Source organism: Aplidium turbinatum, chromosome 4 (genome assembly GCF_918807975.1).
Source record: "Aplidium turbinatum chromosome 4, kaAplTurb1.1, whole genome shotgun sequence".
NCBI classification, from domain to species: Eukaryota; Metazoa; Chordata; class Ascidiacea; order Aplousobranchia; family Polyclinidae; genus Aplidium; species Aplidium turbinatum.
The window spans coordinates 33,011,279-33,039,238 of NC_137475.1; the positions used below are offsets into that span (position 1 = coordinate 33,011,279).

The 27,960-nt window shown below is 35.6% G+C and overlaps 1 protein-coding gene across 1 annotated transcript; it reads right to left on the reverse strand.

Moving 5' to 3' along the window:
• Nucleotides 1-809: 809 nt before the first annotated feature.
• LOC145769080 (protein Wnt-2b-A-like) lies at nucleotides 810-27,960 on the reverse strand. Its single transcript, XM_082580677.1, has 7 exons — nucleotides 27,782-27,960; nucleotides 18,390-18,482; nucleotides 18,055-18,194; nucleotides 15,644-15,775; nucleotides 15,131-15,270; nucleotides 3,063-3,342; nucleotides 810-2,713 (listed from the first exon to the last, which is right to left on the reverse strand). The coding sequence occupies exons 1-7, from the start codon at nucleotides 27,958-27,960 to the stop codon at nucleotides 2,022-2,024; spliced, it is 1,656 nt and encodes a 551-aa protein (XP_082436803.1). The 3' UTR covers nucleotides 810-2,021.

Here is a 27,960-nt window from a genome sequence, read left to right on the forward strand (position 1 = left end):
TTTTATTTCACGCACATGTCTCCATCAAATTTGTTTTTGCCTTCACTTTTGAAATTGTGTGGACAAAACGATCTTAAATCATTTGTACAGCGATTTGTTTCAAATTATTGTTACTTTTGCTCATGACTGTGGCATCTTGTGAAAGTATCCCAGCAAAGTTAAGACAATAAACTATTATTATCTGCGACCTGCTATGTCATCACATTCACAAAGACTGGAACATCTGGTGCAGATCAGCAGTGAGCGAGATATTGCCGATAACACTGGTCCTCAAAAATTGGTGAAAGCTTTTAAACTGACCTGCGAGCGCAAAATAAAACTTTAGTGCATAGTGATTCTTAACCTATGGCTATGGGTATTATTGGGTAATAGCCAGGTTTTTTTTAATTCTGTTTAAGGGCCACCCAATAAATTTTTATGAGGCCACCTATCATTGCAGCAGCTCCATGACATAAAATAACAACAAGCTTGCTAACATCAAGATCGTAGTCAACAATTCTATGGACCGCAGAGGAAATGCATGGGAGCGTTTGGCCCCATTCTATTCTTTTATTCATAAATTAGAGTGCGCTCAATGGAAAACGAGCTTTTGCTCCCTTTCAATTTCCTTTGTTTATTTTTCAATAAATTTCACAACCGAGCTGCAGTGAGTCACATCGCAATCGGTAATCTTAGTGACTATACTTTACGGTAGTATTGGTCACAGCGGTAAACCATAATCTCTTCGTGGGAAAATTTTAACATAAAGTTCCCGAATCCGTTCGTCTGTATATAATGACCGAAGAAACACACACTTGAACTTCTTTTCAAACAGTGTATTTCTGTAAAATTAGCCCGAGGCTATCGAAAACGAGGGGGTGCAACGCCGTACACCACTTGAACTTGTCACTACAAACCAGACTAATTGGATAAAAGACGGAGAATTTGTCTAGCTAGCAAGCACCAAATAAACCAGTTAAATGTGCGACCGACTTCCAACAAACAACTTCAAGAATGAATCAGAAAAATTTGTGATAACTCAAAGGCACGTCAGCAGTTAGTGTGACGCAATAATGAAAGACAATTATGAAGTCATTCAAACATTTGTTCCAGAGGCTGATGCAATATTTCATGTTTAAACAGGTTTCAAACTGAAACAGGTTTAAACAGGTTTAAACAGGTTTGACACGATTCTATGAACGATGGTGCAATTTTGGCACATTTTCTAGCAACTTCCATGACGTAATATTCAGTAGACTTGAACGGTTTTTATATGACGTTTGATTAGGTGAACAATTGTCTGGAACAAGTATATTACCTTGAAATATTTTTGTCCACCCCACTCATTTTTTGCTGGCGCCGCCCCTGCCACATTACTTTCTTGAAGCGTGGATGTAGCTAATTGGTTTAAATAAGTGGCCTAAAAGATCTAATTCTAAAGAAAAAAAAATTAAAATTACGAATACCAAGCTTGATATTTCCGTGAACATGATCAGTATTCGGTTCAATACAATTGGGATACTAACCAATCTGTGTTATTCAAAAATGAAAATTCAACAACCGATGGAAACGACTATGGATCTGCTGGTCAAAGCTGGGGGTACCCGTCAGTGATTCATTAATTGCTTTCCATACTAAAAAGAACATGTTCAAGCAAAACTGCCTAAAATGTTAAAAGTTCTATTCAAAATATCAACAATTACTCAACAATTATAGTTCATTGGTAAATGCAACACTTACTGATCAAAGCAATAAATAAATAGATAACAAAGTTTGAACATATAATATACTGGCACAAGGTTAACTACAATTTAATGAACGTTTCTTGCCATTAGATGGCACTCCAGGTCAAGAACTCGCGGCCAGCGCATTTGTTCCTAAAACACTTGATTTCACAGAAATCTGTCCCATTGTGGCATCTTATTCAAATATGCGCGTCAGACCTTCTCAGTTGTCTTTCAATCCTTTTGCTCTTGGCGATGTTAAGCCACGATAAAAACGCGCTTTCTCAACTTAAATCAAGATTTTTTTGGTGTTTTCATTCATGTTCCACCAAACACAAATTTCCAAAACTTTTTCCACCACACAGATACTAATCGTGACCCATGTTTTTGTTCAAACGTATTTTCAATCAAACGATTTGTTGTTCGTCTTGAATGAAGAGAAAAGTCAACTTTGGCTAAAGATCTTGATGTTAGATCAACACTGTTAAACTTTAGCCTTTTTTTACTCTTGCTATTTCGCAATTTATTTGCAACTTGCTGAAATTGATGACCATTTTCCGAGTCCATCATCGCACTTAAATCTTCGTGGTCTTCATAGAGATCTCGTTTCGACCTCTTCATTGTTACGGCATCTTTAGCCTTTTTTCGTTTATTTCGTGCGTGGTTTTTATGTTTCTTTCTATCCTTTTTTCTTCCGTTTCTGTTTCTGTCCTTTCTTTTTATTTTCTTTGTCGTTGAAGACAGACTCGTCGGATGAGGTTGCAAAGAATGGCTTGCTGCATTTACAGAAATCACCCCATTTCTTTGAACTTCTGGCTTGCAAGTATGAACATCAACTTCTTGGGAACAATTTTGGCAGATTACCTTGCAGCACCAATGGAATTTGCAATGACATTGTTCAACTTTTGTGACACGCATAGTATCATAGCCTCGCCCGCAGCAAAGATGGTCACAGCCATCATCTCTTTGGGATGTGTTGTTGCATTCTCTGCCGCTAGTCCCCAATGAACCTGACACGATACACAATATTCAGAAAATTTAGGCTTACTTGGAGACAGACAAGTTAAACTTGAAAGAATTTAACCTCAAAAACTGATTGCTTTATTGCGAATAATACTTAGTTATTGTGTAATGCTACCTTTGAATGGGCAACTGGCTACATTATTCTCTCCAAGGATTGATTGTACATTGACACAAATAATGAGATGTTAGTGAAGTATAAAAACAATTCATTTCTGTTTCCATTTTTTATTTTGTTAGAAAAGAACTGAAGACACTGCTTAAAAATAATTTCAATAACTGTCTGACCAAGACCAGAAACGAAATATGGCAAAGACAGAAATTGAGCGTTAGTATTACCTGTTGCTGGGTTGTGGACGCAATAGTTTGGCGATTCTTCAAGGAATACTAGTTGCTCCTTTTTAGGTTTTTTATTTTTCTTACGAGAATTTTTCTTAGAATTTATCTTCACAAGTGACCCGTCTTGTCTCACTGTCACATGAGCAGCTTTGTTGTACTTCGACTTGAGATACTCTCCAGTACTCCTGAAGTCTTCCAGCTCATCCCAGCACGTCCTGGTGGGACAGGATGTAGTTGGTCCGTGACACTTGCACTTCCGTCTAACAAACTTTTGAACAGCCTGTGTAGACAAATGGAACAACGTGAACCTGAGGTGGTGAAAGGATAGACCTTCGACACAGAAGATCAAGCAAAAAAAAAACAAGAAGAAAAAGACAAGTGATAATTAATTCAAAGAAAATGAAGGGGTGTACCAGCAAACATCTATAGGATTGGCCCATGAAACTAGAGAAGGATTCACAGAGGATACAAACTGATATGAATAAATCAACAAGTGAATAAAAAAATAACAGTTAACCTCTCAAGTACATGTAGCTCCACACAGAGTGATAATTAATTGTTTGTTTGTTTTTTTCATTCCAGCTCACTGGAAGGTATTTATTTTACAATAGTATACGAAGTATCGCTCTATCAAGGTTGCGTTTGCTGTTAATTGCAAGAAAGAAATATGCGAATAGCGCAATCAAGAAATGACATGTTTTAAATCATTCGTTTCTTGTTCAGATTTCTTCTGCTGTGGAAATAGCGGTTTCTTAATGATGAGGTATTTACTATTTACAATTATGTCATCTTCAACCTAACAACGTATCGTTTTGATCGACATTAATTAACTTCCACGTCTAAGATACAACGTAGGCTACTTAACAAAAATCGGAAAAAAAGTGGACTTCAAAATTGATAAGACTTGTATTAATTTTAACTCGTACTAAATGCAAACGTTTAATCCAGACTGTTAAATTTCAGACAGAGGATAATTGATTATAAAGAAGACATGTTACATTTGGCTTATGCTGTATTTAACATCGTCTTTACAAGTAAGCTTATGACTTATTGCGGTGAGACTAGCTATGACATTACGGTTCCCAAAAGAAAACAAGCAGTGCATTCTCAATATCTATTTTTTCGTTAATAAAGTCGCCACAACTTCCACACATAACATTTGACATCACATAGACTTTTGACGTGCTGTCAATGTTATAAGTTACAAGTTTTGCAAATAATATCATGGGATATACTGCGGCGAAGACCAAGGATAAATGGCGCCTGGTCTTGGATAATCCTCTCTTTATCTTGGAACTCTCACTGTACGTTTTGACAGCGAGACAAACTTAAATTTATTGCGTAAAAATCGCACTATGTTTTCTGCTGACTTAGCAAAAATGCATGCTGAAAAAATGTGGATGAGCATTGAGCAAGAGCAAGACAATCAAAATATCAAATTGGCAGACCATCGTCCGTCACAACAATAAAAAATATCAACCTCAATCAATAACATGTACAAATGATAAAATATGACAGTGACACAATGGGAACATTAACATTACGTATAAGGATGAGCCAAGAAAAGCCCAGTCATAATATAGTAACAGTGTTATGTTTATAAAACATTGCAAGAAATGTCACTGTACGACTGTCATTACAGTATCTCTACAATTGAAATGAATTGTTGTACACAAAATGGGTGCATGGAATCGGTGTAGGTTGTATGTTATTACATTAGGTTAGTATTGTTATTAAATCTGCAATATTGCAGTGCTTATTTTTACGTTTTGAAAGAAAAATAAAATAGGCTGATGATGAAATCATAAATATACAATTCCTGTAAAGTCACATGTCATTGCTAATCAAATGTATGGAACAAAGTGTCACAACAGCCAGTTACAAAAAAAATGTAATTCTCTTTAATTGTTGTTGCCCAGATTGCGAGATTAACCTAACGATAGACCTCGTTTTTTTACTATGGACCTATAGTTTCTATAAGAACTGAAATTGGTTAATGATGGACGAACAGCGTTATTTTTGTTTCACGGCAGTCGAGTGTAGCAAGAATTGATAGCGATAGACACGTGTTTCGCCCATGGTCTCTTTTTTTGTTTGCTGGGCTCTTTTTTTTCTTTTTTTTATTGTTGGGGTCATCAGTATCGCACCACTTGTTTGAACTTTTATTTACACCAGTAGCGATAAAACGAGAATAACCACTGATGCAAATTAAAACAAGCCAGATCGTGAAGACCTTGAATAACCGGCGTGAGGGGTCGGGCGACTTTGCGCCCGGAAGCGGTTGGTCCACCAGCTAAGGACGCGGGGCCAAGGCTGGGGAGATGTAATTCATGCCTCATAGTTTTCAACCGCTGGTTTTGTCAGTCAATTGAATCGTTACCTTTGTGGAAAGAAAACAACTAAACTAACTGTCGCCAAGGATATGAACAGTTGAGAAGTGAGTAGTCAGGTAGTGCTGATGCCATGAAGATCGCTCCTTCTCAACAGCGTTATTTTTCATACCGTAACCATTTTCCGATTCGCAAACTTCTGGTGAATTTATAAAGATCAGTAATTCGAGATTCTGGTTATCCCAGCCGCATAAGTTCGTATTTGTAGCTTACATCATTTCAACGTCGCCCAGTGAACGAACTGGATGATGAATCAATACAATGGCTGGATACCTGCCTTAACATCCAGCCCTAGTCACCTCCTCTGCTAAGAAGTGATAAATGCAGAGCAGTCAACCCTTTGGCTGAAGAAGAAAAGGTTTAAACAAAGAAAAACGTCGCCCGAATATCATGTTAAATACGTTAAAATGCGTTAAAATACGCTAAATTTGTCGCCCAGTGTTACTTGCAACAAAAATACCGCACCGCACGTTGAGGCGTGTGATAAAATTGATTTCTCATTTTCTTGTACAGATTTCTCAAATCCTAAGGGGCTTTCGATTTGTTTGATAAAAATATTATTATCTTTGCACCATTTAAAGGAGAACAGCTGTCCCAATTTGTGTCCGCTTGTTGTTAAATATATCAACCCCTAGGCCTATTCGAACTAAAACAATAATTGTAGTGACCAAAGCGCTTTTGCGCAAAATCAAAGTTCCCAGGCATTGTAAACAGAAACTTTTAAGATGGTTATGTTCAAAACATAAAAAACGATTTTCTCAGCAATTATGTCGTGCACTATTTATTTAACTAAGATTTGAAAGGAGGCCGTAAGGAAATTAAACCACAAAAAAGCTCTTAGCTGTTGCAAATTACTCCGAACTTTGTTCCTTAATGTGATAGATAATGATACAGCGGTTATGATCTCACATTTAATAGGTATTGACAACCTTGCTTATTTGAGACACCCCGTGTGATTCCGTAATTGATTATATCCAAGATACCACGCTTACACCTACAGGCAATGCCACAATACGTGCAAAAAATAATAGACTCAAATACCACACACGCATGTCGCTATAGACCTATTGGTAACTTTTGTTTACTAGACGTGTGGGTTATTTATGCGTCACAAAAATACTAAGGTTAGTCACACAAGTATTTCTGCTTTGATTACCAGCACCAATGTAAGATGGTACTTTTTGACTTGATGCGCTTGGAATTACCTGGCCACAACTGGTTATGTCAGTCGGTTGAAAAATACCTCATCAGTGTCACGAAGATCAGAGAAAGTGTGATATTATTAATATAAATAAAAGACAATGGTATGACGGTAAATGCAAACTTGGTTCAAATGGCTCTTCTGCCGAAAATAATTGGTATTTTGTGTTTGCTTTGTAATCATTATGAAAGACATTTTTGCTTTAGAAGTATGACTAATACCGAATTGCTAAACTAGAAATATAGCTGAGCTTTGGCTTTTGCCTGTGACAATTTCAAAGCGTGTCGTAATGGCCGAGTGACGTTTGAGCTGATTTCTTAACGTTAAAAATCACACTTAGTTTAAATACACAAGAACCTCCAATATAAATCGAACATATTCTTGCAAAATTAATACTGCAGTGGCATACAGCGCTCGCATCTCAAAGATTAAGTCTGACAGAAAAAGTTGTATTCTATGACTATCTCAAAAAACCCAAATGCAAAAGAATGAATAGGCTAAGCCTAGAGTACACGTGAAAATGGCAAATTATGGCCCCGGTAATTTCTTAGCTTTATAAAAACTCTTTCTTGTTAATTCAACATATAATTCAAGGCTAACAATGCAACTATACGAAACAGGTTACTTTTTTCCGTTTGAATTTTTTTTTTCCTCACTAACATCATTTATATTTAAAAATTTGCAATATTGTGAAAACGTTTTACACAGAGTATCCTCGCAGGTGGTCAATATTCGTCAATATTTTTTTCGCTTTGCATTACTGTTAAAGGTTAACTTTGCAGTACAAACACAATAACTATTATTTCAAAGTCTTCCATGGCGAAAAATAAAGCTCTTGATCCTGAATGGATTATTGTAATCGTTCAAGGCCGCAATTGGGTCCTTGTGGCATACCATGAGTAAAATAATAAAGTTTACACTTAAGTACCAATGAAAGAAACGCTGTTATTTCGGAACAAAAACAAAAATAATTGTTTTACCAAGTATCTTTTTGTCACATATCAAAGCACAAAAACATAAAAAAAACAAAGTTTACTGTGAAACAATAACTGTTGCATGACGTATAACTGTATTTAATTTGGAAACGTTTAAATCTTCCGACCAACAATTGAATGCGTTTTTTTACAGGTTTGGGCTTAACCTAATCCTTCAAATTATTAGTTGCTTTGGTCCCAAAGTAAATCAGTTCACTTTCCCATGGAACAACATTCGATAAAGATCGAGCAGCAGGTAATTAGAAGACAAAAGATGTTTAAGTTTCTGCTCAATCATTCAACAGTTATTATCGAATTTGAAAAAAAATACTTTTTCCAGCTACAGTATAAGCAATCCAACAAGCGGTGTGCAAGCAAAATGTACAGGGTTGTGAAAAGCAATGTATTTTTTAATGCTTTACCACCGAACATCTCTATGGTTTTAATTCACAGTTGCAAAAGGTATTTTTATCTATGGTAACTGATTTGATGCTACAGTGCGAAAAAAACAGTCAAGAGTAACACTGTAACTGGAGAAAACACTTTTCATTATCACTTTTCACCGCGTTGGGTTAACTTACAAGCGGTTATGTTTTTATCTATCACTCTGGTTATCTTGATGCACGTTTACTTTGGATGTGTGAAGGCCGCCTCAAACTTCACCTCACAGTTGATGGAAGTAGAGGACAAAAAGTTCAAAAATTAAAATCTAAATCAAAGACGGAGCACACTAAAACAAATAGTAGGCATAAGAATAATTCTGTCGCGTTTTCTGTGTGGTTAGGTGTTGACTGGATAAAAGAGAAAAAATAAAATAAAATCACGTAAAAGTCTTCTCTCTATTAATTGCTTTTCGTATTTTCTTCATTTTTTTAAAATTTGACAAGGAGGAATGTAATGGCTGATGCACAGGTTAAGAACACTATTCAAAGTTCAGCTTGCTTTTGAAGAACATGTTGGCACGATAGGATAAATTCCAAACGTTTGCGAGCCTTTGCAAATATTGATACTGCTTTGATGATTTTCAGCAGTTTCATCCCACACGTACAACTTCTGTTGGCCAAGCGTAATCAAGCAAATTCACTGAGTCTTTTAATCACGACTAATGAAAATTCAACTTTTATTTTACCTTTAATAATAAAACGTCTTGCAAGATTTATTGCCATGAGAACAAAAATCATTGGGTCAAAGATGTTAACACCTGTACCATTGTAGTTCCATGTTCCATCAATAGAAGAGACACGAGGTTTCAGCTTAACGATTTATTCAAAGACTATTTTAGATTTTTGTAAAGTATTTTTGCCTGCAATTGTGATTGGAACTAGGGCAAACAAATTACTTTTTGGGAAACTGAGCCCAAATTATGTCAATCAAGATTTTGTAATGCTTCCAATCATTATGAAATTGTTGCTATCTTTTTGCATTGTACATCCAAACAGTTGCACGATAAAAACATCCATGTGTGTGTCTTGAAGTAGCAAGTTTTACTGTGTTCCAAACTTCCCACAATAATTAAACTTCGCGTTGAGGAAACCACGTGTGCATTGCAATTAGCATCAAAGAGACGAAACACAGATTGATCGATTGAAGTTTCACAAGAAAAAAATCATTAGAACTTCAAGCATAAGATAATTAAACTGTTTCTCGTTTTTAGGCTAAAGCCAGTAGGGTGATACTTTTTCTCCAACCAAACAATACAACGTTTCCGTTTTGATGCGGTCAAGTCATGAGAGTACGAAGACGACCCCCATCTAGAGCATGCGGGTGGGTCCTTAGCAAAATACAGTGCCGTGCTTGAAAGTGAAGAAAAAAGATTTTCTTTCTTTGTCATTCACATGTCAAGAAAATCCTTCGACTTCCAGACAGAAAATGCTTAAACTTGCAAATGTAAAGCAGCTTATTGACAAAATTTAATTTTTTGGTGCTAAACGCCATAATAAGACGCAATTGCTGGTAGCAGGAACTCCATCTGACCCGATCCTATGTTTTCACGAAAATAAAAGAAAATTGCTGTGACTTTCAGTCGCTAAACGTTGCATTAATGCAAATTATCATCGCTCCTTTTGGAGGTGTTTTTACAAAAGTTCATTTTTAATCACAACAACACACGATCGAAACTCAATGCAGATCAGAAACAAGAAACGAACACTTTTTCCAGCCACGGTTTTTTTACACAAATTTATCGTCTACAGACACTGAATCAATGCAAAAAAGAAATGATTTTCTGGCTGAAATTCGTGGTCGTTGCTGGCAGTAATTGTTGAAATGTGAGCTTCTCTCAAGCCGTCTTGGCGGGTAGAAACATCTTTGAAAGGCAGTTATGTGATAGAGACTGTTTTGTAAACAAACTGCGGCGTTTTGGAAATGCATTAGCAGCAACCTATGGGCTAATGTACGACGTACTATAGGCTACTATCAAGTCTAGAATTTTCTTAAAAACTTTTTAATGGCCTCATGATTAGTAGTTACATGAAGTCAGTAGGTACAATGCATTTTAAAGTTTTTCTTGCAGTTTTAAGATACTGTTTTGTGAATTGCACAGCTGCTAATGTGTAGCTTTAAGGTATTGAGCAAGTTTGGGCTATGGTAGCATAACTCGCACCACAATGACCTTTTCCGAATACTACAACAGTATAATTCAATGCAAAATTGTTTTTATTTATTTAGCTTTTAAGTTAGTAACTAATAGCCATTATGAAAGACTGCTTACAAGTACAATAAGAAGTCTTTTTTTTCGCGGATTTTGTTAATGAATTTAACTTTTGGATGTTTTAACAACTACTTGGGCATTTAAAGGTAGGTTAATTGGCGATGTGACCACCACGTTGAGACAAAGATAAAAAAAATGCACTCAATCTGAAATCCTATTCGTTTATTGAAGAAAGCTTTGTATATTTTTTGTATATGATATAAATAAAAGAACTATATTTTATTTAAAAAAATCAAGCCTACAAAATAGGCTTTGATAAAAAACTACTCCTTTATTTACAGAATAGAGACATTTCTAAAATAAAATGCCAAAAAAGCCAAATAATTAGCGTCCGTAAATAGTGTATTAGTGTTGTTGCAATAGAGCTGACGCCAGCTATAGGCTTAGCCTTTGCTGAGGTTACAAATCTTTGGAAAACATTAGTTTGATCAATATCTTAGTTTACAGAAAACATGTCAAGGTTTGACCAAGGTCACGGGGTGTGTGGCAGCTAGTCATTGATGTCTCCAACAATCTCGGCCATTTGTGAAGGTTACATAACAAACTCTTTGCTTTTTTAAAACTTTTTCAAAATGAATCGAAGTAAATAATTGTGATGAACGTCCAGACGTTTTAGTATTTAAATGCTTTCAGGCAACAAAGCTTACTGCAATGATGACAAACTAAGATTTGTGAATAAACTCGAACGGCATTGTTTCAAAAAAAATATCATTGACATTTTTTAGACACAAGCAAAATCGTTGAAAAGTTTTATAATTTTTTTTTTTAAAGAACTATGGGCATGGCCGGATTAACCATTAGGCTAATAAGGCTGTAGCCTTAGGCCCTGGAAAAATTCGGTCCTCAATTTTTTTTTAAGGTTAAATTTTTGTAAGACTGATAGTGATACAGATCCAGTACCAGTACAGTACAGAATGGTTTTTGCTTAAAAACGAATGACCGAGTTGAGTCAATACATATGAAGAGCCTACTTCCTAAACCACGTTGGCGCCACTTTTACCGAAATTGAGTTTAGAGCAGGGGTGCTTAACCTTTTTTGTCTCGTTTACCCCTTGCCGAATGAAAAAAGTAAAATTTACCCCCACAGTTTTGGTGGCCCCTTGTGATGTCATCGTGTCCAGTTAACCATGTGAAAAAATGCAAAACATCCTTTTTTGTCTGGATTTACCTTGGCAAATATCAAAAACAAGCTGTTTATTTGCCGAAGACACGATTGTTCTTGACGGGGTCCTGTGATTGTGAACAATAATGTCTTGGAACAGTCGTTGAAAGAGCTATACTCGCATGTCGTCTTTGGGAACTAAGCGAGATCAATGTTTTGTTTTAATAGTCAACAATGAAGAGAACTCTGCTTCAGACAGATAAGTAGCCTAGTTGGAAAAGGTATAATAACTTCAAATGCACGCTCAGTCAGCATAGGAAACTCTTTGACTAATCAACACCAAAACTTGGAAAAGTCACCATGGCACGATAAGAAATTAGAACAAAGAGTTGTTGAACATTGAAGATCAATCAATTCATCTTTGCAAAGATCATCGTCAGCAATACTTTCCAACTTGGCTTCGAAGGGATGAGTTATCCAAAGAGCCGTACTGTTAAACTTTCACCTTCGAAGTAACCGTCAAAATTCTTTTTTTAAGGCGGCAAGGTGCTGGCATATTTCGACTTTGAGGTCAGAAATCTCATTGCGACTTCTACTGACTTTCCAATCATCAAATGTTGAAAAATTTGTCTAAATTCCTTTTTGAACTCTTCTACTCCACAGATCTAATTTTGTCTGAAAGCCTTAATTTATGATTCAGTAAATTTACCCCCTCAGTAGGTAAAATTTACCCCCGGTTAAGAACCCCTGGTTTAAAGCAAGGGTTTTCAACCTGGGGGTCGCGAGCCGTTTTTCGGAGGGTCGCGAGGCGCTTGAAATTCCAGTGCATTTTTTTCAAATCTTTTTTGCCAGAAAAGATTAAAAACTGTGTTTTTTTCGCAATCGACCATTCCTCTACTTGAGGTTATTATATCGTTTAAGCTTTCAGACGTTGCAAAAGGCTTTAATTATAGAAAAGCATTCGATTTTTTTCACCAAGTTCTTGTACGTTGCTTTGTGCCGACTAAAGTTACCAGTAACCACGCTATGGCAAAAAAGAAAAATTATGTAGAATCCTATGCAAAATATAGATTTCTCAGTATTGTTTTCAATGGTATTGAAAAAAATTAGTGTCGGCTATTTTGTTTGAAAGTTCTTTCACCAACAGGTGCACGCATTGACAAACTTAATATTTAAAAATATGCAGCACCAACCATCTCACTGAAATTGATTTAAATAAGTAATAAATTCAACCGGTGAAACGACGAAAATGTAGATTATTCTCATTATTTTTTCTCGTATTATCTACAGTAGCTAAGACTGATAGAAAATTGAAATAATAATCGTAGGAAATGTAGCAGGGTAAAAGCCGTAATAACATCGTAAAACTCTTTTTTTGTTTCGGAAATTTACGTTGGAACAGCAAAACTAAACAGAACTGGATGTCAGCATGAATCAAATTTGGTTAAATTTTTCGTTAAATATGTTTTCGTTAATAATTTTTATGGAGGGTCGCGAGACTATATTGATTGCTCTGAAGAGATCGCGGTGGGAAAAAGGTTGAATACCCCTGGCTTAGAGTGTCATTAGGTTGAGTATTACCATAGGTACCTAGGCTACTATCCATTTGTTTTTTTCCAAAATCTTTTCCATCTGCTTCAAATTTGACACAAAAAATTGCGTTTGTTTCCAAAACCAATTATGCGCTATTATGAGCCATTTTTCTGTTGTGTTTATGTTATTTTGCAGTAAATAATTTGAATTTTTTATGTATGTATTCCCATTACTTTTTTTTTAGCTTGGTTTGCAAAATTAGGCCCTTCTCTAGTAAACAGCCTTAGGCCTACAGTACCCTTAATCCGGCCCTGACTATGGGGTTAAGAATACTTAATAAATCAAAGGCAAATTTCAATTTTAAAACACAGGCTAACAAAAAACTTCAATCTTTCAAAAAACAACAACTAGAAAACAGCACTGCAGAAGCAGACATCATTAAAATGTCAAGACATTTTCTTAAAATTTCATTTTGTGACATATAAGTTTTTAGGAGTTATCTACAACAATTAATAAGACCCATGGCCATTAAACTTATTAGCTTTTATAAAATTAATCTTTGAAAAGGTCGGCTGAATGAAGGCAAATGCTAAAATACGACATCAACACCAACACCCAATTCAATTGGTGAATTTTGGCTCTTTTTTCCTGATACAACTGTTTTCAATTTTTTTTTTTTACAACAAATTCACCACGCAACCTTGTGAAATGTATCTTGCCGGTAAAGCGAGACGGAAATACCTAACCCTAAAATCCGTTTCGTTTTATATTAAAGTAACTTGCTTAGTGGTTGGGCTTTTTGTTTCTTGTATCCCTAAATTTTGCATATGCAACTTATATTTATTTAGTATGATATTATACTAGTACAGATAAAGTTATAGTATTTCAATCATAATTAATTAATTGGTCACATAACTAACTGCATCTCACACATAAATTAAACAACAAACATATTGGTAAACATGTTCAAAACTTTTCGAACTCCTTTCGAATATCATCGTTCAGTTTTCAAAGCTACAAAATTTTCATATTTGTAGTTTTTAAAGTAGGAGAAGAGTGAATTTGTTGAGGTAACAAAATTGCAAAACAACAATAGCATGAGAAAATTTGTCCTTTTTTAACTTTCAAATTATTTCACAAGTGTAGTGCTATGGATTTGCTGCGGTAGTAGGGATTTGCTGTAAGCTTTCGGAACACAGTTCCCCAGTCAATGACGAGTCTCAGTAGAGTGAACCCGCAGCATTACGCTAAAACAGATCGGTTTATTTACACTTGTGAAATAAACAACCATCATACTCCGAAACTCGATGCATTGCATTCCGAATTATTGTTTCTTGAATAGATTGAAATGTAAATTCAAAACAATAGAAATCAGTGCACGTTTTTAAATATAGGCTAACTGTATCGGCACGCTTTGTACCGTAAACACATCATCGATAAGTTATTTGTTCTTTTTTGAATATTTTATTGTGACTTTCGTTTCTTTGTTTTAAGGTTTGGTTTGTTTGCAGATATTGATCGGCGCCACATGAATCAGTGGACCGGAAAAAAGCTCTTTTATTTAGGCCTTTTTAAAAATGATTTAGGATGTTTTTTCTAAAAGCTGACGACAGTAAATATTACACCACAGCTACTGTTTGGACTTGATTGACAGCAAAGAATCAGAAAAAGCGAAATTGTGTGATTTATAAAGATACTTCTGAGACAACGTTATCATATTTTAGAAAATGAAGCATTTATTGTGACTTCAAAGAAGCGAAAATGATATGACGAGTATTTGTCGATGCAAATATGGTTTTAACGTCTTCCAAACTTATGTTTTGTGACTAATCCATTTTTTTTATTTAATGCCAGACACACAAATCACCTCCATGTTTAATTGGCTGTCTAAGCAGTGATATAGCTAGAAAGAAAATTTTAGGGCAGCAAAGGCAACTGTTGGAGGGGAAAACGTCATTCAAAATGAATTACAATGGTATTAAAGCGTTGTAATAATACTGAAACATTTTTTTGGGAGAAGAGGGCAAAATAATAATTTGGAGGGCGATTGCCCTTGTTAAGCCTCTCATGGCTAGGTCCCTGTGTCTAAGTGAAGACGTTTTAACGCAGACATGCAACTAGACCACAAAAAACCCACATCATTGATTTTAAAACTTACTCGTCGTCCCACTTTGTTATTGTGACGGTTCATGTTCGCTCTTGCGTCGTGCTTCCCAACTTCACACGCGTCAATGAATTCTTTAGCGAATTTCATTCCATACTTGATGTCGTCACTGCAACCTCCCCAAACAAAGCTACCTGGTGAGAAACACATGAGAGATACGTTACAGAATAGCGGTGTAGTTGAAAATATCTTTTATCAAACCAAACAAGGGTAAAAGTGAATACTTGTGCTTTTGCAATGCAGTTCAAATAAAGAATTGTAACATAAAACAACGCAAGTTGTTTAATAAGTATTTGAAAACAAGAAACAGTAAACTACTTTCTTAAAACTTGTTTCAGCCTTAAAACAACCAATTTACCTGACAAGTATTACCATGCATCTGTGAGCGTCGTGTTGCGCTTGCGTAAAAACAAAAGAACATTTCTGTAATCCAGCAACAGCTTTATTAGGATATGGATAAAAACGGAAAAAAATTCATAACAAAAATGAAGTAACTATAAAACACACCATTTCCGCTGTTTCCGCGCTTTCTTTTGTCGCAAGAACAATCCTCCAAGTAGCCCCGACTACACGCTTGCGTCACGGCATACGTCACCCCAGCCGATGTGATGGCGTGGACAAAGGCCGCTTCTTGACTGCCTGAGTGATACACAGTCACTATCAAATGGGGGTTTTCTAAAACATTAAATAAAAACACCTGAGACCAATCCATAATAACTTAAAAATTTGTAATGTTTTGCTGATTTTTATAGAACATTATTAAAAAAAGTTATTGAAAAACATCAAAATTCGCTATTGGTGTCAATATTTTCAGTCAGACGAAAAAATTGTAAAATCTGATAAACGTTAAACAAACGAATTATGGAAAGGATTTAAAACGTAATTACACTGCTAGCGGCCAAAGCAAAACTGTTACGATATTCCACTTATGTAAGCAAAATTAAAAGAAACACAAGTTTAAGGGAAAACGTGTAAACATGCAGAAAGTCTTACAACTGAATTTGAGGAAGAGTCGTGCAAAAACCTGGTACAAGACCAGTAATAACCGGATAGAACTGTCATGTTTAAAACTTTAACGCAACTTAATTTTTGTGGTTATCCTTGAAAAACCCCTGTAATACCCCTTTGAATGGCGAATGTTGTTTCTTTTATTTTATCAAATATTCTTGCCTCAATTTTACGTTACGGGGAGGTATATCAATGCGTAACTTTTCCAAATGCAAAATTGCCAATTTCGATTATGTGTAGCAATGACTTGAACCTATATTAATCACCAGGATAATTGTCATATGCAATACTCTCTTCTAACTGGTATCATAGAACATGTAAGCGGATTAAAAACGCATTTTTTACCGGCTTTCACCCTCTGTAATTTGATTAAGTTCATTTCCAACATTGAATTATTAGTTGTCACCAAATGGCACATACAACATTGAAAAAGCAGCAAAAATTTTTATCACGCACGAAAGAATTTTTACTGATTTTTTTCTTGTACAGTTTCAATATAAAACTTTTGATTTCGTGTCTGCGATAAATTGAAACAAACAACAAACAGCTAGTGCAAACATTCTTGGCTGTTTTGACCAGCCCAGTGTCTAAAAACTTTTATGTAGGTCAACTGGACTTTAGATTCGAGTTTCAAGGCTTGATTTTTCTCACTTTGGCACCACATTAGCCTTAACCAATTGCATATTTCAGAAAATATATTTTGTAGTATAGATGCATTACATGTAAAGTGCTGAAACATTAAACAATGTTTAAAAAATGCGTCAATTAAATATTTTGTTTGGTTTTTAATTTGCTCTTCACCTCTTTTGATCAAACATGAACATGTAAATAAATTTTCGACAAGTATTCTAGTAGTTTTTTTTTTCTTTTCTTGAAACATTTTTTTATTCCGTTTTTGTGCTGCAACATATTGCAGAGATAACAAATCAAACAAAAAGTTTTTTATATTGGATCCACATCTACACATTGTAAAAACATTGCAAACATGAACTAATTTGGATGGGAAGTCAAATCATTGCTAGTGAAAATTACAAATCACTATGAACAAGGTGTTTGCACTTGCTCATCATGCGCTCAAAAGAAAACGCCATTTATCAAACGTTGTGTCAAAAACTCTTTATCCACCTTCCAATTGAAAGCGTAGAAAAATGGTACTTGTTGAAAATTTTGGAAAATGTTACTCAGAGACCAAATAAGTGAGTCTTACACAAAAAACAGAATCATTTTTTTCCGTCACTCTTAGGTGATTCTGAAGCCGCTAATTAATTTCTACTCGTTAGAACCTGTCTTCGGCGATCTTCCTTTGAAACAAGGACACTGTGATGTTGATATACCGTGTACCAGCGTTGAAACAACAGCAAAAAATAACGTTCGTCATTATGGTACCCCCGTGAGTGCATTATTTCGTTCAAAGCTGTCTATCTAAATTTTAAGTAAACGTGGGAAAGTTTTAAGCTTTGAAGGGAAACTGTTTGAAAACACGTCCGTTTGCAGTATGTACACTGTACAGTACACCGAGGCTTGGTTTCAGACGAAGCCCGATCAGTTATTTGTTAATTTGTGAACGGATCTTCGAAAACGAGTAGCCTATCGTTAGATCAAAAGTTATCATAACTAATTCGATTTTTCAGATATGTTTCGTTTTGATGCATTCTTAAGCGAAACGTATCGTACATCTGACATTAAAAATTTCCTACAATTAAATAAAATAAAAGCAGAATTGCCCCTGGTCGAGTACAGGCCAGCTTTCCGAAAGTAATATCTTGAAAATTAAGATCGAACTTTTTGGTCAAATTTGTTGTTAGTTTGGCAGTTCATGTCATTTTCTGATCAGCAGCAAGAGATTGAAATACCCACTTACAGTAACACAATACAAATAGCTAAATGGATAGCCTAAACCCCAATCTCACCTCTTTGAACAATTTGATCATTTATAATGGAGGTTTTGCTGAACGTGGAGCAATTCCATCTATTATTTCTGAATTGAAATTGACATTCTTCTATTCCCAAACGAGCTCCATCTCTTACGCTTACCATTGCTCCAGGATCCCTGACAATCATAAAAATAAATTGTTCAAACACTTCACAAAACCACATTTTTATACGATAAAAGTTCATCTTTGTGTTTTTTTTTCAAGTTACAATAATGAAATTGTGCTTTTTCATATAGCGCTGAATTCACTGCGGATATATGTTGCTATCAGCTCTTTACAGGACAGACAGTTTATCCATCAGAACGTCTTACTTTTCACACAAAGGTCTTTGTTGTGGTGTCAACGATATTTGGTCGCATATGTGTCTGCTGAACGGCGAGGATAAAGCAATGTTGCCAATTACCCTGAAAGTAAAGAAGCAACTACAGTAGAACACAATATCACAAGCCTACAATCGCACATGAGCCAAACAACAATTCAGTTATGTTGTCGCAACAGGCACAAAATTAAACATGACCAATAGCATTGTTGTCATCAACAAGAAAGCATTAAAAGTGACTTACAATTTTCTTTAAAATTAAAAATAGAAAAATGGATTTACAATTTTCTTTAAAAGTATAAATAGAAAAATGGATTTGCAATTTTTTTCGTTGAGTTACTGGAGTTGTCAACCGGTCTATACACATTCTTTTATTATCAAGAAAGAAATATTGATTCCGTGTATTAACAGCAATATCCCAGTAAAAAATAATCTAACACTTTTAGAAAGCCAGTCCTCAGTCGTTTGAGCTTCTGAAACTGATTGAAATTCACAAACAGTAAAATTATTTAAAATTGACTCTTAACAATAGCTAGTCAAGCGTTTAGTGGCACTGCCCTATTTTGCGCACATTTTGCATGATTATATGGTGTATGTAGCCACAATAGGCGGCTAACGAGTGTGCAAACTGTGGATGTATTCAAACTTGTTAGAAATTTTACCTACAATTGTTAAAAGATTATGGGAAATTTGTTCTTTCTTAATTCAATTGTTATGATTTATGACTATATTTGCATACTGTAGAATGTAGATAACCGTAAGGCCTACGTTGATTTGAGCTTAAGCCTAAAGTCAATACATTTGTATGACATGTTTTTAAAAGACCTTATTTGAAAAAGATGCCATGTGAACAACTGTCTGCTCTTGTAGACAGCTGGCAAAACTTAGCAGATGACTATATCTTGACAGAGGAAAATCAATTTAATTGCTACAAACAACGTTTAAGCGTAAATATTTTTTTATGAATGATAATCTGAAATGGTAATCCACCGGCTCGGTGGCTTAGTGGTTAGTGCGCCCGCCTCTGAATCGGTAGGCATGGGTTCGATACCTTGTCCGGTCATACCAAAGACTTTTTAAAAATGGTACTGAATCTAATTTCTGCTTGGCACTGAGTAATGGAGTGGATTCGGGTAATAATGTACTCAGTTGCGCCTCTATACGACTGCATTGACACTGTCTGCTTTGTAAAGCGCTGAGGAGCAACGCATTCTGCGATGGATACAGCACTATATAAAAACTAACGTTATTATTATTATAATCGTGGATAAAATGCTTTCGTGAAGTTCCATGCCAGATGGCGTCAAATTGATCTCCAACAAAACAGAAAAGAAATTGAGTTCAACAGCAGTACGCAGAAAAGCATCAATGCCTAGAGCAAATATTTTCTCAACTTCCACTAGCTATAAGTTCGTAAAAACGAATCAATTCACCCCGACGTTTCTACTCATGAGTAACACTAATTGGAAATTATTCACAATTTGGTGCCATTAAAGCATGACTAAATATTGCAAGAAACTATACAGTATTGCATTAGCTTTGGAATAGATCCAAATTTGATTCTTATTGATTTTCGTCTATGAAGTATATTGCCAAGCGGACGCTACCTGACACTTGGAACGTTTTGGAAATTATGTCAAACTCAATCGCTGCAGCTATAATGCTACATGGAAGGTTGAAAGTAGGCTACACAATAACATCCTTTAACATTACAGCAACATTTTTTTCATAATATTTACTGTAACAGTGAAGTTGTACCTAACACACTTTTCATACACGGCTTTGCTGGCTTGAATTACATCAAACCAAGTGAGAATAAAACATGTTTGTGATTAGTAAAGTGAACACAAAACGAATTTTTTTAACCCTTTTTGAAATAAACACAAAAAAATTACAAAATTTTCATTGTTTTCCCTAAGGAACGAAAAACGTTGCCAAAAAAATTTTTGCAATCAATTTAATGACTTAAATTCAAAAGCATAACTTTTTTCCACTACGAAAATTAAGCAGTTATTTTTAATCTCAAACCATGGCGTCACCTTTAAGCCGAACATAACGTATGTCACCAACTAATGAGTGTAACACGCCAAGTTTACAATCAGTTTATTTACAGTTGCCAAAACCGTGTCACAATCCTTTGCGTAGTTGCCTGCTTAGGAATTTGAAATGTCGTATCAATTATGGTGAAAGTGTGTGATTGTGCGGTTTTGACAAATGAGAACGCTTTGGTTGCTTTTGCAGTTGTTTGTCAGCTATTTGTGATCGACAAAAAAGTAAAATACATCTCGACGTGCACACCTATGTCTTTGCCCTTTTAAGTTGTATTTAATTGCATATTGCGTGTCGTCATACATTGCACTTTCTCTTGCCCTACAAATAGTTGTGACAATGCTATGTCTTGTGCGTTGGCAGGTTTCTAAGCCGATTTGTTCAGGTGTCATTCCATTACAAACTTTTATAAGGAACGTAATCGCAAAGTCAACATATCCTTTCTTTTGCAAAGGAAGATCTAATATACGATTAAACATTGCTTTAAATGTAAGTAAATACGCGGAGCATCTTACGACTGTTAATGCAAAGGTCAAAAGAACTAACGAATTTACACAACCACGCAAAATATCCACTCCAAAAAAAGACTTCTCCATTACAAGAAAAACAAAATTTTGAGCCATATTAAAACACTGCTCATCGTGATTGCAAAAAACCAAGCTGACTTTTTTTGTAAATTTATTATACTCTTTTTTACAAAGTGTTTTATGAACCTGTTCGAAACGAAAAGTACATAGCTAGTTACAACCGGTAGCGTAGACAGGAGATACTGTTGGCCCGGATCCGAGATAATTTTATTGTTCAGGAACCTTTCCATGGTGCCGAGAAAATTGAAGAAAATGTCGCATGTTTTGTTTTCTGCTGTGCATTTGAATTAAGTCCATGTTAGGTAAATATAATTCTTGCTTTTTAAATAAACTATCTTTTTCCTGGATGATTCTACTCATAATTTCTCATCTTAAGCTTTTAAGAAGTGATTTTAGTGGTGCCTTGTTAAGAGCCTTGGAATATCAATGGTAAAAAAAGGTGAGTCCCACACTTGAATCCAAGCATCGGGATAAGGTTCTCATTATACTAAGCCTTCGGCACAAACGAGAGTAGGGTGGCCAGTTCCTTTCTCTTGGCCGTCTTTACTTCAGCAACTACGCGCAGCCAATTTATTACACCCTGGGTAGAGGTGAGCGCGGTGATTTTCAACAACCAGCATAAGCCGGGAGTCGAACCAGGATTGCAAGATTGAAAGAATGAAAAATGAGCGCCTTACCCGCTGCGCCATCCCACCATATCAACGGTACCGAACCAAAATTAGCCTCTTAACAGTTATGGTTACAGCACACAATACATGACATCATTGACGAGTAACAATAAGTAAAATTTTAAAACGTACATTTGGACTGCTTTGGGAGAAAGATACAAGTCGATAGTTTGCACAGTACTTGTTTTACGCACTTCAATTCATAGAACAAAGCTGAAACCTTTACCCTGTCATTGTATATCACTGGTAGCAATATTATATCATATCTACTACAGCATTGTGAACCTCATTGCCCAACCTTCAGTAAATGACTTGGAAATTTTTATTCGGACAATATTCCAATGTTTGCACTTAAAAGTACACAAATATTAAATTGTTTCGATCGGAAAAATTGCAACAGAATGTTCTTGAACACAGCTAAGTTGGAAAGAAATTCTTTCCTAAGACCAATTCAAAATACGGTCAAAACACCACTCGAAGAATAGTACACGAAAGCACAAAGACAAACGATATGCTAGCTTCTTTGGTCTGCTTTACCTCCTCATACAATTCCAAATTTACTACAAGCATACCAAGAGTGACACAACAGAGTTCAGCATATTTGTACACCCAACAAAGATCAAAAAGTACTGAAAATCGAACGTTTTCTCCACACGGTTGCGTCTTCGCCTAGAATGCCGTAGGCCTAGCTTAGGGTTGCCATACCGTCCGGAAAATTCCGGACATGTCCGGAATTTAGGGTTAAATTTTGCGTCCGGGAGGAATTTAAAAAAATGCTCAAATGTCCGGAATTTTATGATGGGCGTTTTGGGGGATCATCCACCAATAGTTATTAAACGGTTCTTTGAAAATGAAATGAGGGAGTTATACCTTTGGCATATGCACTCACTAATGTCCGTGTTTCATGGACGTATTCAAGTAGTTGAGAGAGAAAAAAATTCCGTTGCAGAAGTGCTAGAAAATTTGGAGCTGGTTCATAAGGTGTTTGTGGAAAGGAAGAATGAAAACTTTATGTCCTTGAAAGTTAAAAGGCTTTTAGTTGAAAAAAGAGAAGAGGGATATGAAGATGAATGTAACAATTTTCTTTCTGAAGTTGCAAACCTCTATGAGAGATGCTTGGAGTACCTGTGCAAATGGATGAAACCAATGGAAGAGTTTGCTTGTTTCAAATGGATGACCTTGAACGAGATACCAAGTTGGAAGGATGTAGAGCCTTGCCTTGGATATCTGATTGGTAAAGGGGTTGATGTGGACGATGCAAAGTACTTTGACCAAATCTGTAACTTGAAGCTGTTTGTGGAAAGTTACCTACAAGACGAAGAATTTATTAAATTGCAAACGCATAAGAAATGGTGCAAATATTTCGATGAGTCTACGAACATCACATGCCACTCAGAAATTTTAAGGATTGTACAGTTTTTCTTTGCTGTTACATCCCACAATGCCAATGTAGAGAGAGTCTTTTCATTGATGCAAAGTCAGTGGACTAAAGAAAGAAACAAGTTGAGCGTTGCGACTATGAAAGGCATATTGACTCTTCAATATAATTTCAAAGATGTGTGCTGTAGTGAATTTTTCTCATTTTTGAAATCACACAAGGCCCTATTGAAGAGAATTAGATCTTCAGAAAAATACGCATCGTCGGAAGAGTAAATTTGTAGTGACTTGACTTACAAGCGTGTCTTTAATTTGTTTTAAGCATGCAATTGCTGTTCTTCCTTTTTCGGCACAACCTAATTCTCATTATTATTTTTCACTTTGAACTTGAAATTTTTTTCAGTGACGGTCCGTAGCTATATTTAGAGAGTGCTTACCCTGCCTGGTGTGAGATTCTGCTCGTGACAGAAGACAATACTTTTCATTTCGGTAGCTGGCGCTTTAGCATGAGTATCGTACAACATTTGCAGTTTTAGCATTTCGGTAGCGCACAGGCGCGGATCTAGGAGTTTTTTTTGGGGGGAGGCCAGAAAATTTGAAAATGAATTAAAAAAAAAGAAAAACATAAAACAGATATGAACAATCAGTGGCGTAGCCAGAAATTTTTGGGGTTTTGTCGGCCGGCGGGCGAAGCCCGACAGCGTGTTCGCCAAAGGCACCCAGCGGCGAGGGTCTGGGGGGCCTCCCCCAGAAAATTTTGAAAAATTACTTTGAATTTAGTGCATTCTGAGAGCATTTTCAACAAAAATATAGGTATAAATATTCCTGTAGAATGGTGCTGTCCGGTGGCATAGCAAAAGGATAAGATCATGTTTTCTTCGGCATTTTTTCGGTAATAAAGCTAAGTCTCTATGTTTTCTTGTTGCTAATTCCTGGCTGAGATGTTTGTTTGTTTATTGGCCGCTGCGAAAAATATGTACAATAAATCAAAACACAATGTAAAGTAAAACTGTTGAAAAGTTTACAATAAAAAAAAACGAGTAAAAAATGATGGTAGCATCACAGCAGCGGGAGGCTGCGAAGTGACCGTTCAAGGTCTTCAAGTCAAGCAGCCACCCTTAACTCATCAATGATAATTATAATTGAATAATTGAGACAAAGAGATAATAATACATAAATAACGGTGAAGCTGTCCAAGAAGATGAGAAATCAAAAAACTGATTAGTAGGTTAATTTAGCATTTGTTTAATATGAGTCAATAATTTTCTTTTTGTACATTCTTTTAAAAGTTGTGAATGAGGATTTGCGAATTTCATCTGATATATTATTCCAAATTTTTGCGCCAGAGTATTTTATTGAGCGTTGTAGTTTTGTGGTTGTGTATCGATAATAATAGTAATCTAGGTTGGTCTAGTTTCGAGTAGAAAAGTTGTGAATTTGGTTACATTTTTTAAAGTAGTTTTGAAAAGTGTCGGGTAATAAATTAAAACTAAACTGATACATAAACTTAGCAATTTCAAAGTTGTACAGATCTTTTAACTTTAGGATATTTAGTTGTTTATGAAAGGGTGTGACATGGTCAGCCCATTTGCCTTTCACAACAGCTTTGACTGCCTTATTTTGCAAAGGCTGTTTGAATGTTTGGTATTGGCAAAACTCGCTCTTTTAATGCAGTTTCGCTTAAAATTAGGCAAACTTTGTTTTAGAGACATAGAGACTGAAAGCATCATTCTCAATATCGTGACGTTACACGCGTGCCAAAGGGGGCTTGTAACCCCCCCCCCCTGGCTACACCACTGTGAACAATGATACTTCGACATATACGATATTCTATAAAATAGACATTAAAACAGCCATGTTCATCAATAAATTTTGCTGGAATAAAAATTGCTAAGCATGCAAAGTAAACTTGAAATCTGGTTTACAACCCTGTATGAGGTGTGCATGACCAATTGGATATTTGTATGTTTGCAGACATATAGCTTACGGTAATTGATTGAAATTATGAATAAGACTAAAAACTATAAAACAATTCAGGTTTCAGATTGTTTCAACTGACGTCATTTGGCTCAGCGTTGGTTTCAGCTAAGCCAGCTCCAACAAATGTTGCTATTAAAACGTATAATCGATGGATAATTTCAACCTTAATAATAACAAAAAATAATTCCCCTCCCCCCCGGGATAAGTTAAGTCTGCTGTGGGACTAATATCAGCTGTTTAGAAGTATATCAAACCATTCAACAATTTTTCACAAAATTTGTTGACAACAAAATTTCACAAAATTTTACAAAATTTTCCCGGGCCCCTTGGGCCGCCCCCCATAGATCCGCGCCTGGTAGCGCATATATATGGTCTCATGAAAATAATCATGCACTGTCCGGAATTTTGCTTTTTCAAATATGGTAACCCTAGCCTAGCTACTTCTAAACAACAACAATACAATATTCAGCGATTGAATTTTACTATAACAACAATGTAAGTGATACCTTTGGACATAGAAACCTCGTCAATAAAAACAAAGAGAATTAAAAAAACGAAAGCTATGCAGATATGCAAGACATCACATGAGATGCAGCAAACATGCAGAATGCTACTAAGCAAATTGATCAGAAAACGCCAAGCAAAAAAAAAACTCGCTGCAAGCATACAATAGCCAACGAGGGATTGCGTTTTTATGTGAAATAGTCAATTTAGTTTAATTTTGTATCATTTAGTACATTTTTGAACTTGATGATGTTTGACGTATATATACGTACGTAGCGAACATACAGCTTATATTTTCACGTGTTTTTGACGCAAGGCGATAGCCTGTGCCTGTGTCCGTCACAGCCTCTACCATATAGTTTCCCCTAATATTAAAACCTAAGAAAACACAATTTGGTAGTTACATTCATTGACAAACTTTAATTAGAATAGCGGTGAAGAAAAATCTTTGGAGAGCTTGATACAAAAATTTACAAACTACATTCAGCGGGATCATATTTAGGAAAGGTCCCTCAGATAAAATGTCTCAGTAAAACCCTTTCTGGAAAATGTGACGTGGTCATGTTGAAAGGTATTCACTATTGCATTTGTGCCATGAGGGATAATTAACAGGGGGATTTTTACCGTATCAGACTTTTTGTACGAGCGCAGTTCGTATTGAGATTTTTACCAGTTTTACATTCAAGAAATTCATAGTCTTGTTAATTTGAGTTCAGTTTAAGTTACGGTAACTCGGAAAATTAACAAGACTATGATTGAAGCAGCTGGGGTGGTTGAAAACTGCTGGCCCATTACTCCAGACTTCTGCATAGACTAAACTCGGTGTTATTCAGCAACGAAGAACTGTTATGCAAATTGACGATTGCACCATTCTTGTGCAAAATAGATGTCTAATAATTGGCCACGTAAAATGTCAACATTGATGGTGAAATATTGCAAAAATAAGGTCTAACGGTTGTTAGCGGTAACGAAGCCCGATCCCAATATGTGATTAAGTTCTCAGATGCCTTACAATGCATGAGATACAGAGTTGCATATCCCAGAAAAATGATAACTCTTGTTTCTAAACATTGCTTTGTTATCTAAACCCTTTCTGTTCTGCAAAACGTTAAACCGCTAACAACAATCTTGCGGTCTGGTCAAGGTGTGTGCTATTTTATTTAAGGCAATATTCAATAACTCGACGAAGGAATTGCTTCACAAAGCGAGTTAGTATCAAAGAAAGTTAAAGCGTTGGTGTCAAATAACCGACAAACTCTGTTTCATGATGTGCGGACTAGATTGACCAAAAAGGCAATACACATTACACAATACCCAGAAGACGGCTCAAGTAATTAAAACTATATTGCAACGGTATAATAAGATAAAAAAGAGTAGTTTCAAGAATCAATATGCAGTACTTCATTGGATTGCCGATATCGTACTAAAAAAAATTGCTTCGGATACTTATTGTTATGAAGGTTACATCGTAACTTATTCATGGAAAAAGTTTAAGAAGTAATATCTAACGTATGGAAATCTTCCCAAGTTATTGAACGTGTTTTTCACTAATATTTTTCCTTCCAACCAATCACTTTTTTTGTATTGGTTCAACGTCTGCATGTTAAACTTCCCAAACAGCCATTTTATCTGGCTCAGATCTGGTAAGAATCTGGTCAGACAGTACCCGATCTGGTAAAGATTTAGACCAGATAAAGTGGATGTCTTGGTTGGTTTTATATTGGTTAAATTTGTAAAACTGCAATTATTTTTAATTGATTATTTGTTACATTATAAAAAAAAAGACGAATGACCTGTCAGAATTAGTCGATAATTTTAGTTATTTCTTTTATCATTTCGTTTACTGTCTCTTTATCAGGTATAATTTTGTTCCCTTTTCAATCATATTTGTTTGAGTCACTAAAACCTACCCACGCAAATTGCCTATTCTATCGCACAATATATCGATAATTATGATAATAACGATGACGTAATAACGTTCAGATTTTACGTCAGAGATCAGTGGCCATTTCCTACAATAATTATCAAGATGACCGATTGAGCTGCACGAATTAAACAGTCACATTATAGAGATTCCGGTTCGTTGTATTTTCTTTTGTCAAACCAAAGAAAATGTTTTATAGCATTGCAGCTATATACTAATAATTAAAAAGTTATGCTTCAACGTAATATATCGTTGAAATAAAAAAAGAATTTCATTAATTGTAGCATATACTTACAACCAAGAGCTGTAGGCTTTTGTAGCAACAAAAAGATTAAGGAACACCCCAACAAGCACGTTAAGCTGGGCTAAAGACAGCATTTTGAAAACATAACTGCATAGCATAAAATCCATGGACTTATACAACTCCAAAATATTGCTGTCGTTGAAATTATCTTCTTCAAAGTCACCAAACAT